Raw genomic sequence first — 16,896 nt, 5'->3', positions numbered from 1 at the left:
AGCGAGGCCCACGCTGACGGCCTATTAAAAACTGCCCCCTAACCCGCACTTCCCAACTTAGGTTTTCTCCCCAGCACCCTCACTAACGGACAAGTACACATCTCACTCTTCATTTCCTTGCTGTTTATAAACCCTTCGCCCCGAAGAACGTAAGCTCACAAGCACAGGGATTTTTACCTTCACTGCCTGGCACATAAGCAGGACCTAATGAATCTTTGGTGGATGACGGAATGATTAACTTTAATTAATTCATTAAATATAATTAGGAATTATTCTTAATTAAGCATTACTTTTTGCTACCATGGATAGCTGCTATCTGTGTGATCAATTTCCTTCTCATTTAATTCCCCTCACAGCCCTGGGGGTGGGGACACTGTCGTATTTTCATATTTTTGGATGAGTAAACTGAGCCCAGAAAGGTGCCAGAGCCACCCTACGAATAAAGCGCAGAGGCTCCTGGACTCCTCCTCTGGTGCTCCTGGACCAGAAGGGTGGTGGTCTCCCTCCCAGCCAAAGCCCCTCCTTACCAAAGCAAAATAACTGGATGAAGAAATCGAATTGGTAAAAACAAACATTTTTATAGTGTATATACACACACTGGGTTCAGGATGACAGTGCCAGGTATGGGCGGGTGACAGTTGCTGCCGTCCCCACAGGGTAGGGTCTGCCCCTCCCCTCGGGTGTCTTGGTGCCCTGTGTCCCGGCCCAGGTTCCCCTGGGGCTTGGGGCAAGCCTGGAGAAGCTGGTCAGGCTTCACCCCAACCCTTTGCCCTTTGCCACCTAAGGGCAGCCTTTGTCACCTGCCTGCCGGGCTCCACCCCCACGGGGGGGTGGGGGACTAGGGGGAGCTCGGGTTCTCGCTGTCCCGGGGTCAAGGCTGCGCGCAGGGTCGTGTTTGCTGCAGGTCTCGCTGACGCACGGGGACGGGAGAAGATGACGTCGCTTGCCACAGCAGGTGGCGTGGGCAAGGGCCACCTGGGCGGTGCGGCCCAGGCCTCTCCACACCCCATCCCCGGAGGTCGCTGGCCCCAAAGCCGCTGCCCATGACCGCGGCCCTCAGTAGGGGTAGGGGGACACGGCGATGAGCAGGACGAAGACGCTTTGGTGGCGCGGCGCCACGGCGTGCACGGTGAGCCGGTAGAGGCCCGCGCGGGTGAGCGCGCGGCGGGTGTAGACCGCGCCGCGGCCGGCGCGCAGCGGGCGCAGGGCGAAGGGGCTGCGCGGGTCGGGATCGAGCACGCTGAGCTCCGTGCGGTTGGCGGGGACGCCGGCCTCGGAGAGGGCGGCCAGGCGGGCCACGTCTTGGAGGGCGCGCACACCCAGGGGCAGCGGCAGCAGCTTGTACTGCAGCGTGGAGGGGCCGCCCGCGCTGCAGTCCTGCGAGCAGCGCCGGAAGCACGTCCTGCGGGCGGGACAGACCGACGGACTCTGGGTTGCCATCTGAGCGTGCCCGGTCGCATAAACCGGATCTCACCCCCGACCCCCGCAGTTCAGCCATGCGCCGACCCCCGACCCCACGCGCCCCGTGCCTCTCAACAAGCGCCACTGTTAGCCCATTTTAGAGAGCGGCAAACTGAGGCCCCAGGAAGCCAGAGACGTGCCCTTTCCCATCCGAGCAGGTCCCCCATAGGTGATAAAATTTACAGCCCTCCAGGTCCCCCGGAGCCCCAGAGCTGAGTCACGGGCTCTGGATTTGGGGGGGTGGGGTTGCGCTCAAAGACTCGTGCTCAGCCTTGCCAAGGGCGCCCACTCCCTCTCAGCCCCCACCTCAGCCTAGGCTTCCTGGTTAGTAGCGTCCAGGGCAAGTCGCCACCCCAGGATCCTTTCCCTAACAGCTGCAGCTGGTGCCAGCCGAGGTCCCCATGGCTGTGCGTGTTTAGGGGTGTCTGCAGCCACAGTGAGAGAAATGCATTTTGTGTTTGCGTAGCTGCGCGTGTCTGAGCCCTGGGGTTTTGTGTGGGATTCTGGGTGGGGTTTATGCGCCTGCACGTGTGTTCTTGTGTCCAGTTTCCTGAATGTATTCATGTGTTCCCATGTGTCCCTGTGTGTCCATCTCCCAGCACCCCTCCCTCCAGTTCTCTCCCGACTCTGGCGTCTCCCAGCCCCCTGTGCTCCATGCATGGCCCAAGCATCACTGTGCAGGAAATGATACTGTCCAGGTGAGCTCACACCCCAAGTGGCTACAGGAAAGTGCTTGAGGGCACACTGCCCCGTGAGCTCAGGGGCCCCGCCCAGGAGTCCTGGCAGGGTTGACCCACTGACCCTAAGAGGGCCTCTGCCTGAGACAGGGTCTTCCAGGAGGCCCTCCTTCCTCCTTCTGGCTATACAGGAGCCAGAGTGTCGGCTGCCCAGATCCTGGCAGGGAATCCTCCCCATTCACCCACCAGCCAACTCAGCCCTTACCCAGGGCTGGAGCCCTGCCGGAAGGTGGCAGGACACGGCGTGTTCACACACTGGTAGCTCCCGCGGGTGTTGAAGCACATCTGGCTGGGCCCGCACTCGATGCTGTCCTCCTCACACTCGTTGATGTCTGGGCAGGGAGGTAGGTGAAGAGATGGGGGGTGAAAAGATGGAGCAAAGGGGGGAGGGGCCCAAGGAGGAGCCAGGGAAGGCGTGGGGGGAGGGTTAAGTGGGAGAGAAATGCCTTCAGAGGGCAGCGAGGTGCACGGCCCCTTCCCTGGTCCCCAGCCAGCCTGACCCATGACAGCCCAGGTGGCAGTCTCCTAGCACCTCCCCATTCCCCAGGAGGGCACTCTGGGGACCTCCTGAGCCTAGAGCTGGGGTGCAGAGACTGGGGGAGATGAGGGCTGCCTTTGGACCCAGAGGAGCCACTGCCCATGATCCTTCTCTGCCCCCCGTAGGAGCCCCCCCCCCTCAGAGGACATTCACTGACCCCCGTGACAGAGAGGGAGGGATGGAGACTGGCAAGGCAGACGTGATTCCTGCTTTACAGGGAAGAAGCAGCATGACTGGCCGGACCCCAGAGCACCTTAGTTAGGGAAAATGCACTGGCCTGGGCATTGGAGGACTTCCCTGCTACTCCCAGTAGCAGCCGCCTTGCTGCGAGCACTGGCTCTGTGCCCGCCCTCCACACGTCTCTTCCCAACATTTAGGGGAGGGCTCTGTTAGCCCCATCTCACCAGGAGACTGAGGCACAGAGAGGTGAAGTGAGTTGCCCAGTGACACACAGCAGAGCAGCAGTCGACCCCCAGGGCTGTTTTCAGAGCCTGCGCATGCAGTTTCTTAGCTCCTGCTTGGAGTATGGGTCCCGGCCTGGCTCTGGCCACCTGGGGGCGGCACTTACCCCCTCCCTGCCCCTCCCTCACATGAGATGGTTGGGAAGGGGCTGGAGAGAGCAGACTGGGTGAGAGAAGCCCCTTCCTGCTCACCCTGGCAGTTCTTCCCGCTGGGGAGGAGGCGGTAGCCAGCGGGGCAGAGGCACTGGTAGCTGCCCTCGGTGTTTCGGCAGGCGTGCTGGCACAGGTTCCTCACCCGGCACTCGTCCAGGTCTGGCCCGGGGCATGGGGGTGGGGTGGGGGGATGGGGGCAGAGAAACACTGAGTCACAGGTGCCCAGGTGGCCACACGACTAACCGCAGGGCTCAGGACAAGCCAGGGAAGTCCCTGCCTTAGGCACCCGGGCCTTCTCCCTGCCCTGCCCCACCCAACCCTGGATTGCGAGGTCAGGAGAGTCCTTGGGCTTGATGCGCAGCAAGGCATGGAGGGTGGAGACAGGGCTCCCAGGACAGACCCCGCTGCCAGGCGGCAACGCTGAAGCACACCTGCCCTCCAGGCTGCCCTCCCCCTTCGCCTCTCTGCAGCCCGGCGCCAGTCCCCGCAGGGCCCAGGGGCTCTCCTCGACACCCCCTGCCCCTGTAGCACCCCCAGTCCCTGTTCACGTTCTCACGTCAACCTGGAACATACTTCTTCCCTCCCTGACTGCTTCACCTCTGCACACCAAGAGGAATGTTCTCAAAGTGGGTTCCTGGGAACATCCGCCCTCCCTCTGGGGAAAGCGTCCTGAAGTCAAATGGTTTGGAAAGGACTCCACCCACTTTGGAAGCCCTTTGCCAGTGAGCCCAGCCAGGACTCCAAGAAACCTTGTAGCGAGGAGGCTTCCGTCCGCCTGCGCCGCCTACCCCGCTTGCCTGTGAACCCGGGGTTTCTTTTTTTTTTTTTTTTTTAACATCTTTATTGGAGTATAATTGCTTTACAATGGTGTGTTAGTTTCTGCTTTATAATAAAGTGAATCAGTTATACATATACATATGTTCCCATATCTCTTCCCTCTTGCATCTCCCTCCCTCCCACCCTCCCTATCCCACCCCTCTAGGTGGTCACAAAGCACAGAGCTGATCTCCCTGTGAACCCTGGGTTTCTGAACACGAGCGCGGTGCCCACACGCCCAGCCCAGGAGCCTAAGACAACATAGCGGGGTGTGTCCACGGTGGGCACGCCTGGGGCTCGGTCTTACCCGTGCAGACACCGTTCTGCCGGATGAAGCCAGGCGGGCACCAGGCCCGGCCCACGCTCAGGGCTCTGGGGCCCGGTCGGAGGGAGACCCAGGCGCGGTAGGACCCACTGGGGATGGGGGCGCGGGGACGCAGCCAGGCCACCAAGCGGTCCCGGTGGCTGACGGTGGTCACGTTTGGTCCACTGCGCTCCAGCGGGGTGCAAGTCTTGCCGTCTCGGAGGAGGGTCTGGCCTGGCGGGCACAGGCAGCGGTAGCTGCCCTGGAGGTTGTGGCACTGGTAGGCACAGCTCCGGGGCAGCTGCTGGCACTCGTCGATATCTGGAGAGGAGCAGGCCCGGGCAGGTGCCGAGGTGGCTCAGGGCGTGCTGCAGCCGCTCCACGGGGCTCCAGCCGCCTCTGTTGCTCTCCGGCCCTCCCCAGAATCTACCTGCCTCACTCGCTGCACACAGGCCTGCCTCCAAGCCCTCCCACTCCTGGACCACCCCCAACCTCCTCTCCCGCTCCAGCCTCTACTGCTCAGAGAGGCCCCACCCTCCCCCAGCTCTGAGCTCCGGACCCCAATGTCCCTCAGCACCCCTCCCTTCAGCCTCCTGGTGAGGTCCATTCCACCTGCAAAGCCTCTCTGAGACCCACCCACTTCTCTCCACCCGCCTCCTCCTCCTGGGCTCCCAGGGAAGGCGACCTTGCCGGGCAGGGGGTGAGGTTTCGGTGGGAAACAGCAGGCAAAGCACGGATCAGGCACATGGTGGGCACGCAATCGGCGTCGGCTGCTGTGCTATTCACAGAACTCAGTGTCACCCCTGTCATAACCGATCCCCGCCCGTGAGCTGTGGGCGCTGACCCGGGTCCCAGGGAGGGGGTGGCTCTCCCCATACCTAGGCAGGGCAGGCCGGGGCCCTGGGCCCGGTACCCCCTGGGGCAGCCGCAGCGGTGCCCGCCTGGGGTGTTCTCACAGATCTGGTTGTAGTGACACTCGTCCGTCCGCTCCAGACACTCGTCCACATCTGGAAAGGCAGGGGCAAGGGCGGGGGGGCGCTGAGCCCACAGTCCCTCCCCCTAGGACATACCATGCGTCTCCGCATCTGGGCCTCATCCCCGTCCCCATCTCCAACTTCAGTGCCACCAGGAGGAATGCCAGCGTTTGCAACCACCCTTCCTAATTATACCAGCTTTGGAGGGTAAGAAGGTTCTGGGTTCAAAAGAAGGAAGGGGCTTAAAAGGTGGGCTTTGGAGGCAGAGTCCTGGGTTTGGACTCAGCTCTGCCGTGTCTCTTGATCCTTGAGCCAGTAACTCTCCCTCGCTGAGCCTCAGTTTCCTCATCTGTAAAAAGGGGTCACGATAGGACTCCTTCATGGGATCATGGGGAGAAAACTGGATCATGCACATGAAGGGCTTAGGACCCTGGTATATGGGCCGAGCTCAAAAACTGGTGAGAAGGAAGGAAGGGATGGCGGGAGGAAGGCAGGCAGGAGCCCTAGAAATGGGATGAAATGGGATGACTGCCTCTTCTGAGTCCAAGTTCACCACGCTCTCCCCCTCCACTGACGGCCTCTCTTGGGGAAACCAGGAGGACCCCCAGTCATGAAAGCCTAGAATTCTAGAACAGGAAGGACCCTAGAGGTCACCCATCCAGGCGTGGCACCTAGGTTTTGTCTCAAAGGCCCACTGCAACTGATTCATAGTAGCCACTGTAGCTGGAGAAGGTGTGTTGAGAAGGATTCAGAGGCTGCCTGTGGGCTGGACCATGATCCACGAGGGGAAAGAGGGGAAGTGGCAGTAGATGTAGCATATGTTTGCCATCCCTGACCTGGTCCCCCTTCATCAGACAGATGAGAAACCTGACACCCAGAAAGGAAAAGACACTTGCCAAAGGGACTCAAGTCACCAGCAGCCAGGCTGGGTCAGGACTCAGACCTCCTGAGCCCAGCTCAGGCTTTCTCCCCGGCCTCACTCGACTCCTTCTGCCAAGAGAGTTCCGGTTTCCCTGAAGGCCCAGCGTCCCAGTGACACACAGCATGCCCTCTGCTGAACCCTGGCAACCACTGGGTTCCCGGGAGTCGGGACAGCCCAGCACCATGCCCCCGTCACCTTCACAACCGGCTCCATCAGTGGCCACCCGGAAGCCAGGCCCGCAGTTAGGGAGGCAGCGGTAGGACCCCAGCAGGTTGACGCAGCGCTGCCCCTCTCGGCAAGGATCGGCCTCCCACGCACACTCGTCCACATCTGTGGGGGGGACGGGGGCAGGGGCTGCGTGAACACTTGTCCCCAGGCCCAGCCTACCCACACAGGCTTTGTCCTTAGGCCCAGAAGCCCCTGGCAGGAAGGTCCCCACCCCTCCTGCTAGCTCTGTCCATCATCTCGGCACCCCCAGAAACACAGAGCCTCCTCTGAGGGACCCGGCGGGCCTGGCCAGTAGCATCTGAAGTGAGGCTGCAGACAATGCCCTTTGGGTGCCCCAAAGAGACTTGGCCACGCCAGGCCCCACTGGTGGGATGGAGGGACACAGGTGCGGGATCAGAGTCCAGACAGCGGCTCAGGGTCAGATTTATCGTCCAGCAACCTCGTTACGGGGGCAAGCAGGGCAAGAGGGCCAGATGGGTATCAGCTCACTTCCAAGCCCGGTGGACTGGAGATGCCCGCCGAGGGCCCGGAAAGCTTCTGAGGCCACGTCCAGGCTCAGCGGGTGTGCGTGCCGTGAGCACGCGGTGGCCACACGCATGTCTTTAGAGAGCCCCATCGCCCCCCAGTACTTGAGCCTCTCCCCTCTGTGGCCCTCAAAACAGGAAGTTCTCAGTGGGAACAGGGCTCACATCCCCTGAGGGATATGCCCCCTGGCCGGGGTCCCAGCCCCGGGATCTCCCTGAGCACACCTGGGCCAGGTCCAAGACGAGCCTCTCCACCTGGGGCCCACTCACCTCTGCAGGTCCTTTCGTCCCTGGCCAGGGTGAAGCCAGCTGGGCAGGAGCAGGAGAAGCGGCCGGGCACATTGCGGCAGGAGTGGGCGCAGGGGCTGGGACTGCCCGAGCACTCGTCCCTGTCTGCGGGGTGGGCAGAGGTCCGGTGGTCTGTGCTCACAGGCCCTCCAGCCCTCAGTCCCTCCCAGGCGGAGGCCTCCCTCGTCCCTGCTGGGGTGGGGAGGCGTGCTCACCCAAGCAAAACTCTCCCTGGGCGTCCAGCTCAAAGCCCTCTGGGCAGCCGACTTCATTCTCTTCTGCTAGGCAAAGGGGACAGACCCTGAGGACACAAGGGCCCCAGTGCCCAAGGCGCCCGGGGATGGAGAGCCCAGGCCCATCTGGGGGCCCTGGCAGGGTCTGGCTGGGGCAGTGGGGGGTGGAGACGGGACGGGGGCCTCACCAGCTTGCAGGGCCGTGGAGAGCTGGAAGCGCAGGGCCTTGGCCTCGGGGTCGAAGGCCGAGCTGATAGCGGAGGCCCGCAGGTGCTGCACCAGCTGGGGCTGGGGGCCCCGGGCCACGTCGTACCGGATGCTATGGTTGCAGCGCAGGAACGAGCGGAGGCTCTTCTGCCGGAAGTTCTGCGTGGAGCCCACAAAGAGCCGGCCGGGCCCCGTCTGCACGTACTGCTCCTGGAAGTCCTGGAAGAGGCGGGTGGGGAGGAGGACATCACGATATCAACTTGCAAGGGCCGAGGGGCCCTCAGCCCCCAGTGCGGATGCTGGGGTGTGGGCCTGGTGGGCCTTTCGGCTCTTCTTCCAACCAGCTGGGCACCCTCGAGCTGTCTGCGAAGCTGGGCCACAGCCTCCTCCTGCCGCGGGGTTCGTCCTCCCCGCAGCCCAGCCAGGCCACGCCCCAGTCCCCGCTGGGGAGTCAGGAAGGAAAGTGGGCCCGGCTGCCCGGGGAGGGTTGGGGCAAGACATGCCACTCTCTCTCGTGCTCCCCATCTGCACACCCCAGGGCTCTCCCCCCACCTGCACTTGCAGATCTGCGTCCGCCAGGCTCTCGGGGACGATGCCATTGACCACCACGTCGAGGAGCAGGAGGCCATCGGGATCCAGCCCCCGGGCCAGCTGGGTCATCGTGAGCAGCTCCCCTGCAATCCATCCCCACCCAGCCTGGAGTCACCTCGGGGGAGAGGCCCTGGGCTCAGACCTCAGCCCCACCTGGCCCACCTTGGGGAGACCCCCGCTCACCTGTGGCAAACTCCACATGCGACTCCTGCTGGAAGCGGCCGCCCGTCAGGGAGTGGCCGTTCAGGGCGTCGCCACTCTCTCTGGCCAGAGCCCAGTAGATGGGGGCGATGGTGACCACAAGCACCCGCATCAGAGGCCCTGGACGGGGTGGACACAGAGGCTAGGCTAGAGCCAGACCCCGAGGGCAGCCGCTCTCCTGCTCGAGATCCCTCTGCAGCTCCCTACTGCCCGCAGGAGAGCTCAGCCCCTTCCCTCCCTACCCAGGCCTAGCCCGTGACTGCCTGGGCCGGTAATCAGATCAGAAGGTGGGAAGTGGTGAAAACTACTTCGCGGAGTAGCTGTGAAAATGAGCAAAATATATTTATACAAAGAAGTGCCTTTAATATTCAACTGAATTCAATAAAAATTGAGGGCTACTGGGTCACCACACAGCATGGGACTGCATCGACCGTCACTACACGCATGCCGGACCAAGTAGAAAATCAACTGTCTCCTAACTTGCAGACACCTTCCAGAAGAGCCTGGGAGAGGGAGGATCGTTCTAAACCACTGACTTGGAAAAAAGAGCCCAAAGGTGCCCTGGACACGGATTCTCAGACCTTCCCACGATGCCCGGCCCTCCTCTCAGGGCAGGTGGGGTCTGGGACTGGGGAAGGGGGAACGCTGTTTGCTTGGGGCCAGGGATGGTCCAGCTTCTCAGCCAAACTGTTGGCTCAGAAGAGGTACAAGAGGGCTGATGTTCACAGGAGCCAGCTGGGCCCCTGTCCCTGGGAGCAGAAACTTCTCGGCCTCTCTGTGCCTCTGCTTCCACTAAACAGAGCCAGGCACGCCTGGCCTGGAGCCAGATGCTTCTCCATGGCTCCTGCTCCTGAAGCTGGAAGAAGCAGTCACACCTGGGCAGCGTCTCACTTCACTCCCTCCCTGCCGACAGCCAGCCCGGAGTGACCCCCCCGCAAGCCAGAGTCCCCTGACCCCCCACTGCTCACACAGTCTGTGGTCAAGGGCAGCTCTGGAGGGGCTGCTTTTAGCAAAGCCCCTGTCAACACTGCCCTCTCCCTGCTCTGGACCCCCATGAGGGGATGCAGGACCCCCTGGGCAGGGTGAGACGGCAGGGTCCATTACAGCAGCGTCTGTAATGTCTCTCCAGAACATTCCATTTGCTTAGGACACACTATTTTATGAATCTGTTTGAAAGTGGACATTTCTTGGTTCTCTGGGCCTTCTAGCTAATTTTATTCTCCACGTTTCCTTCCCCTTTTCTGTCCCCTGCCGCCCATATCCCTTACTCCTTACTAGTGATCCCTTCACTTCGGTAGCAGCTCTTGCCTTAACAGTGGGGAAAAAACCTCACATAGCAATCAGTGGTTTCAAAAGTCACAATCTGACCCTGCATTCACATAATACTGGTAATTTCGCGCTCTCGGGCTGATCTTAAATGTGGTTATTTTGTTTGGTTGGGGGCTGTGGGGTGCAGAGGAAGTGGCCTGCACCTCGATCCACTTTGGCTCAGACTCAGCTCAGGTCGGAGGGTCCCCAGATGCAGGAGATGCTCTGGCCCCCACTTACCCACACTCGCAGGGATGTGGCTGATGCTGCTGCAGAGGGTGGTGACCCCAGAACGTGCCTCCTGTTGCACGCTGGTGTTGAGGACAGCTATGCCAAATTTCTGCCCATTGATCACCCCAATCATGCTGCCCCGGCTCCCCCGGGGCTCCCCTGTGAGGAAGGAAGAGAACAAGAGGGACACTATCCACCTCTGTGCCCTCAGGGATATGCAGGTACTGTTTTCCATTTCATGAAGGCGTAAACTGAGGCTCAGAGAGGGGCAGTAACTTGCCCAAGGACACACAGCTAATGGGTGATGAACTCAACACTCAGGGGATCCTGGCTTCGAGAGAGAAGGGAGATATTTAAGAGGAGCCCCACACAGGGATGGTGCAAGCTTCTAATTCTGGCTCTGCCATCACCTTCTTGAAAACCTGGGCAAGTCCGGCCCCCAAGCCACACTTGAGTTGGCTTATCTATAAAATGAGGAGGTAGGACCACAGATGCACCAAAGACCTGTTGGGTTCTAAAATGCCAAGTGATGGGGGCGGGGGGCCTGGCACACTGGAGGAGCCAGGGAGGATAGGCAGGGCACCGGGCCAGGAAATGAATGCTGCCACCTGAACACCTCCCATTCCGTCAGTGGCCCTGGCTCCGGCTGCCCTGCCGCTGGCCCAGCTGGGGTGGGCTGAACTTCTAGCAGCCGTCAGGCAGTCTGCTAGCAGATGCTCTTCAGCACTAATCAAGTGGATTGTACAGGCACAGGGGGATGCTTCCTCTGGCTAATGGGCCAGCTGTCTCGTTTGGACAGATGGCAAGAGACAGAAGCTAGCCTGACTCTCCACTCACCAGCCCTCGGGGGAAATTGACAACAAATTGCCAATGATCTGTCAAAAAAATAACATACAACACTCAACTGCCAAGATCCTAAGTGGATAGATCAGGGGGCTGGTTAATTTTGGATTCCAGGAAGCAATGCCATTTCCTGCAGCCCTTAGCTGGGGTTTGATGAGATTTGATGCCCATCTGGGATGTCTCTCGTCAATATCCGCAGCTCTGGGATTTATGGGGGGGGACAGGAAAAGGCCATGAACCTTCCCCTGGCCTTGTAATAAGGGGGTAAGGAGGAGCTGGGAACAGCAGATAAGAAGGCAGCAGCATGACCCTGGCAGGTTTAGAAGGGGACAGGAAATTGGAGGCCAGGAATGACAAGCCGCTGGCAACCTTCTCAGATATGAGGTGACTCAGCAGCCTCTTGTTCCCCCACAAGGCCAGGATGCCCCACCCCCAGACTTATGGGAAAGGAGGGAGAGAGTTAGGGGGCCTCGACGCCTTCGAATATCTTTTATATAGCAACGTCCCTTGAAGGAATTTATCCTATAGAAATATTCAGTCCAGCGCACAAAGATGTGCACCACAGGATGGTTTCTGGAGGGGAAACTGGAAAAAAAAAAAAACCCACAAACCTGTTGTTTAGTTAATGAAGCCAACAGCAATTAAGTTTAAAACATGTTCCTATGGAATGGTATGAAATCATTACAGAAGGTGTGGGCTAGGCTTATTGTCGTGGGCTACAGTCCATGATAGAGTAAGAAAATATGGCAGGTTGTAAACACAGCTTGTACATTTGACCTCATTTGTAAAAAGAAAAAAGTGTATCTCTTTACATTCAGAGAAAAAGTGTAGAAATATATACCTCAAATAATTACCTGAGCTATTTCTAAGTGAATTATGGGAGATAACTGATCATGACTTTTTTCTTCACACATTTTAAAAAAATTATCTGGCCTTTCTACAATTAACATATACAAGGTACAAATTAGTTGTTTCCATTAAAAAAGCAAGGATGCTGTTATGGGTTGAATTGTGTCCTCCTAAAAGGATGTGCTGAAGCCCTAACCCTCGGTACCTGAGCACGTGACCTTATTTGAATGTAGGGTCTGTACAGAGGTAACCATGTTAGCATGAGGTCATGAGGGTGGGCCCTAACCTAATATGACTGGTGTCCTTATATAAAGGGGAAATTTAGAGACAGACACGAGCGCAGGGAGGATGCCACGTGATCATGAAGGCAGAGAGAGGGGTGACGCTTCTACAATCAAAGAACTCCAGCAAACTACCAGAAGCTAAGGGAGAGGCCTGGAATAGATTCTCTATCACGTATCTCAGAAGCAACCAACCCTGCTGGCACCTTGATCTTAGATTTTCACCCTCCAGAACTGCAAGATCATACACTTCTGTTGTTTGAGGTCCCGTTGGGCAGGGAATCCCACCCCTGTCCACAAAGGTCTGGGCAGGGAGGCCCCATACCTCTCACGGCCAGGAACGCCTGGGCTGTGGCAGAGCCCAGGAGGTTGTGAGCAACGCACTGATATGTGCCTGCATCCCCAGCCTCCACTCGCTCCAGCCACAGGCTCCCGTCCTTTAGGGTCCTGAGCCGCCGGCTGGCCCGCAAGGGCTGGCCCGCTCGCAGCCACTCCACCGTGGGCACCGGCTCTCCAGAGGCCTGGCACCGCAGGGCCACGGCATCCCCAGATCTCACTGTCACATCTTGGGGCTTCACCTGGAACACCGGGGCACCTGTGGGAGGCCCGGGGCAGCTTTTAGAAACATCTTATTATTTTTGCATACAGGCACACCTTGGAGATACTGTGCGTTCAGTTCCAGACCAACGCAATAGAGCAAATATCACAATAAAGTGAATCACATGAATTTTTTGGTTTCCTAGAGCATACAAAAAGTGTGTTTACACTATACTGTAGTCTATTACGTGTGCAATAGCATTATGTCTAAAAATACAACCTATATATCTTAATTAAAAAAAAAAAAAAACTGATTGCTGGGCTTCCCTGGTGGCGCAGTGGTTGAGAGTCTGCCTGCCAATGCAGGGGACGCGGCTTCAAGCCCTGGTCTGGGAAGATCCCACATGCCGCGGAGCAACTGGGCCCGTGAGCCACAATTACTGCCCGTGAGCCTGCGTGTCTGGAGCCTGTGCTCCGCAACAAGAGAGGCCGTGATGGTAAGAGGCCCGTGCACCGCGATGAAGAGTGGCCCCCGCTTGCCACGACTAGAGAAAGCCCTCGCACAGAAGTGAAGACCCAACACAGCCATAAATTAATAAATAAATAAATTTAAAAGAAACTATCAATCATTTAAAAAAAATAAAATAACTGATTGCTAGAAAATGCTAACCGTCATCTGAGCCTTTAGTGAGTCACAATCTTTTTGCTGGGAGGGTTTGAAATATTTCGAGAATTACCAAAATGTGACACAGAGACACAAAGTGAGCAAATGCTGTTGGAAAAATGGTGCCAACAGACTTGCTCGATGCAGGGTTCCCACAAACCTTCAGTCTATAAAAAATGCAATATTTGCAAAATGCAATAAAGTGAAGCACAATAAAACGAGGTGTGCCTCTATTCAAGTGGTACATATTCATTCAGACAGATTAGAAAATACAGAGGCAAATGATCCTCCCACCCACTTACCATTCCTGAGTATTTCCTTCTAGACACTGTTTCCTTATGAGAATGTGACCATATTACCCTTTCTTTCTTCCTTCCTTCCTCCCTCCCTCCCTTTCTTTCTTTCTTTCTCTTTCTTCTTCCTTAATTCTATAATAGATCATAACTACCTCTCACGGCATTAAATATTTGTTTTTAGTGTCTACTTGGTATTCCATTGTTTGGATCTGTTATGATTTGCTTAACCAGGTCCCTATTATAGGACATTTAGCTTGTTTCCAGTGAAGGGGTGACATTTGCCAGAATTGCCTCTACTTGATGCCAGATGACATGGCAGACCTGGGCTCTGTCACTTACTGGTGAGTGATTCTCAAGTCACTCCCTGATCCTCAGGTTTATCATCTGAAAGATGATACTTCCTGCCCACTTACTACTATGGACCCTCCAGAATGGCTAAAATGAAAAGGATGGAAAATGTCCAGCGCTGGTGAGGATGCAGGGCCAGCAGAACTCTCACGCTGTGGGCAGAAGTGTACCAACCACTGTGGAAACCGTTTGCCAGTGTATCAGTTTCCCATGGCTGCTGTAACAAATGGCCACAAACTTGGTGGTTTAAAACAGCAAAAATTTTTTCTCTCACAGTTCTGGAGGCCAGAAGTCCAAGATCAATCGTTTCTCAAGGCTAAAGTCAAGGTGCTGTGCTCCTTCCAGAGGCTCCACGGGAGGAGATGTTCCTTGCCTCTTATGGCTTTTGGTGGCTTCTAGCATTCTGTGGCTTGAATTCCGTGGTTGAATCACTGCATTCTCTGCCTCAACTTAACATGGTCTTCCCTCCTCTCTCTCCCTCTCTCTGTGTCTCTGTGTCTCTCTCTAATCTCCCTCTGCTTCTCTCTTATAAGAACACTTGTGGGACTTCCCTGGAGGTCCAGTGGTTAAGACTCCACGCTTCCAATGCAGGGAGAGTGGGTTCAATCACTCACTGGTCAGGGAACTAAGATCCCACATGCTGCGAGGCGCAGCCAAAAAATAAAACAAGCAAACAAACAAAAGAACACTTGTGATAGCATTTAGAGCCCACCAAGACAATTCAAGACAACCTCCTTTTCTCAAGATCTTTAACTTAATCACATCTGCAAAGATCCTTTTTCTGGGACTTCCCTAGTGGCTCACTGATTAAGAATTTGCCTGCCAATGCAGGGGACACAGGTTCGAGCCCTGGTCTGGGAAGATCCCACATGCCACGGAGCAACTGGGCCCGTGAGCCACAACTACTGAGTCCACGTGCCTAGAGCCTGTGCTCCCTAACAAGAGAAGCCACCTCAATGAGAAGCCCACACACCGCAACAAAGACCCAACGCAGCCAAAAATAAAAAAAATAAATTTATTTAAAAAAAAAAAAGATCCTTTTTCCAAGTAAGATAACATTATATGGGAAAAGAATCTGAAAAAGAATAGATATATGTATAACTGAATCACTTTGCTGTATACCTGAAACTAACACAACATTGTAAATCAACTATACTCCAATATAAAATAAAAATTATATTTTTAAAAAAATTCACAGGTCCTGGAGACTAGAACATGGTCATATCTTTGGGAGCCCTTTATAGCCTCCCACAGCCAGTATGTCCTAAAGCTGAACCGGTGTGTCCTGTATGACTCAGCAAGTCCGCTCTTGGAATTCCGCTCTTGGAATCTCCCTATGTTCACAGAAAGGCGTGCCTAAGGACTTCGCAGCAGCACTATTGACATTTGCCCCCAGCTGGAGACTAACCTACGCCGAATGCATGAATCAACTGTGGTGTAATCACAGAGTGGAAACCACACAGCCACGAGAAGGAATAAACTCATCCCGTGTGCAATCTCACACACTGGGAAGGCGCAAGAAGCCCGACACAGAGTACACGCGACATGATTCCACTTCAACAAAGGTCAAAAACAAGCAAGAGCGGGACTTTGGCTATGGCCGAGCAAAGAGGTCAGCAAGTTGGCCCCCCAAAAAACAAGTACAAAACTTGACAAAATTGTCAAAACCAAATATTCCAGGGCTCTAGAAATCGACTAAGAGCAAACAACAAATTGAGAATTGTTTACTTCTGAAAAGCTTCTAGAACTCTGGGCACAAACAGTGTAAGGGTGTGGCCTTCCTGCCTGGGGCTGCTCCCATCTCCCAGCCCCAACCCACCCCATCATCACACTAGTTTTATGAGGGCAGGGCTGGCGGAGAAACCAGGGGCTGACTTGATTTGCAGCAGAGGATGGAGGCAGACTCTGAGAAATGGGGGTGTCATCAGGGACAGGAGCAGAACTCTAGAAAGCAAGTGGGGACCTGGCACCTCTGCTGGCCTGCAGTCGTGGCCCTGCTTGAGGAAACCAGGGACCAGCCAGCAATACAATAAGGAGAACCTGGGAATAAGGGAGCCCCAGAGACGCTGGATCTGCTCTCCACACACCCCTGGCTGATGTGGGAAATATGCACCTAGGCAGGGGGACCCAAAAGGGCCAGGGGAGAGTCAGAGCCAGGGCTGACTTGAAAGCTGCTTGAACTTTTTTTTTTTAATGTCAATTAGATCTCAAAAAAGTGGTTTGAAAAACAAATCAATAAATATCAAAAGTTTGAAAACAATAGTAATACTAGGTGGCATTTGTTGATTACTTACTGTGTGCCAGGCACTGTTCTAAGCACTTTACATGCATTATTGCATTTAAACTTCACACTACTTATGAGACCTGTTCTATTATTATCCTTATTTTAAAGATAAGAAAACTTAACTACAGAGAAATTAAATGATTTGCCTAAGGTCACAGAGCAGATGGGCAAACCAATAACAATTCCGAGTGGACTGAGTCCAGAACCTGCCCTCTCAACCACTAGGACTGAAGCAAGAATGACCTATTCCTGCCTCAGGGCCTTTGCACTTGCTATTCTTTCTGCTTAAAGCAATTTGTCCTACACTGTCACATGGATGGATGCCTCCTTCTCATCATTCAGATCTCAAATTAAATTTTAAAATATAAAAAAAAAAAATTAAAAAGAGGTCTTTCCTGATCACCCTCAAAATTGCCTGAACTTTGAATTACGCCACAACCATGCTCCGCTTCATTGATGGAAGATGGGAGTTTTATTTTAATTTTCAGAAGTTTGATAGCGATGTGTCTCAGTGCAGACATCTTTGAGTTTATCCTGTTTTGAGTTTTCCTCAGCTCCTTGAATTTGTAGGTTTATGTATCTGGTGAAATTTTGGGGAATTTCAGCTCTTGTTTCTT

At 55.7% G+C, this 16,896-nt stretch overlaps 1 protein-coding gene across 1 annotated transcript in view; it reads right to left on the bottom strand.

Moving 5' to 3' along the window:
• Positions 1-603: 603 nt before the first annotated feature.
• The window catches only part of HMCN2 (hemicentin 2), a 153,561-nt gene continuing 137,268 nt past the window's right edge, over positions 604-16,896 (bottom strand). Inside the window, exons 86-98 of the mRNA XM_057549287.1 lie at positions 12,476-12,745; positions 10,187-10,336; positions 8,621-8,758; positions 8,399-8,520; positions 7,828-8,065; positions 7,622-7,684; positions 7,389-7,511; positions 6,562-6,696; positions 5,349-5,477; positions 4,474-4,791; positions 3,390-3,509; positions 2,404-2,530; positions 604-1,402 (exon numbers count right to left, since the gene is read on the bottom strand). Coding sequence (XP_057405270.1) covers positions 1,057-1,402; positions 2,404-2,530; positions 3,390-3,509; positions 4,474-4,791; positions 5,349-5,477; positions 6,562-6,696; positions 7,389-7,511; positions 7,622-7,684; positions 7,828-8,065; positions 8,399-8,520; positions 8,621-8,758; positions 10,187-10,336; positions 12,476-12,745 — 2,279 coding nt within the window. The 3' untranslated portion in view covers positions 604-1,056. The remainder of the gene's footprint in view (positions 1,403-2,403; positions 2,531-3,389; positions 3,510-4,473; positions 4,792-5,348; positions 5,478-6,561; positions 6,697-7,388; positions 7,512-7,621; positions 7,685-7,827; positions 8,066-8,398; positions 8,521-8,620; positions 8,759-10,186; positions 10,337-12,475; positions 12,746-16,896) is intronic.

This window comes from Balaenoptera acutorostrata, chromosome 6 (genome assembly GCF_949987535.1).
Source record: "Balaenoptera acutorostrata chromosome 6, mBalAcu1.1, whole genome shotgun sequence".
NCBI classification, from domain to species: domain Eukaryota; kingdom Metazoa; phylum Chordata; class Mammalia; order Artiodactyla; family Balaenopteridae; genus Balaenoptera; species Balaenoptera acutorostrata.
This window is presented reverse-complemented; position numbering and strand designations above follow the sequence as displayed.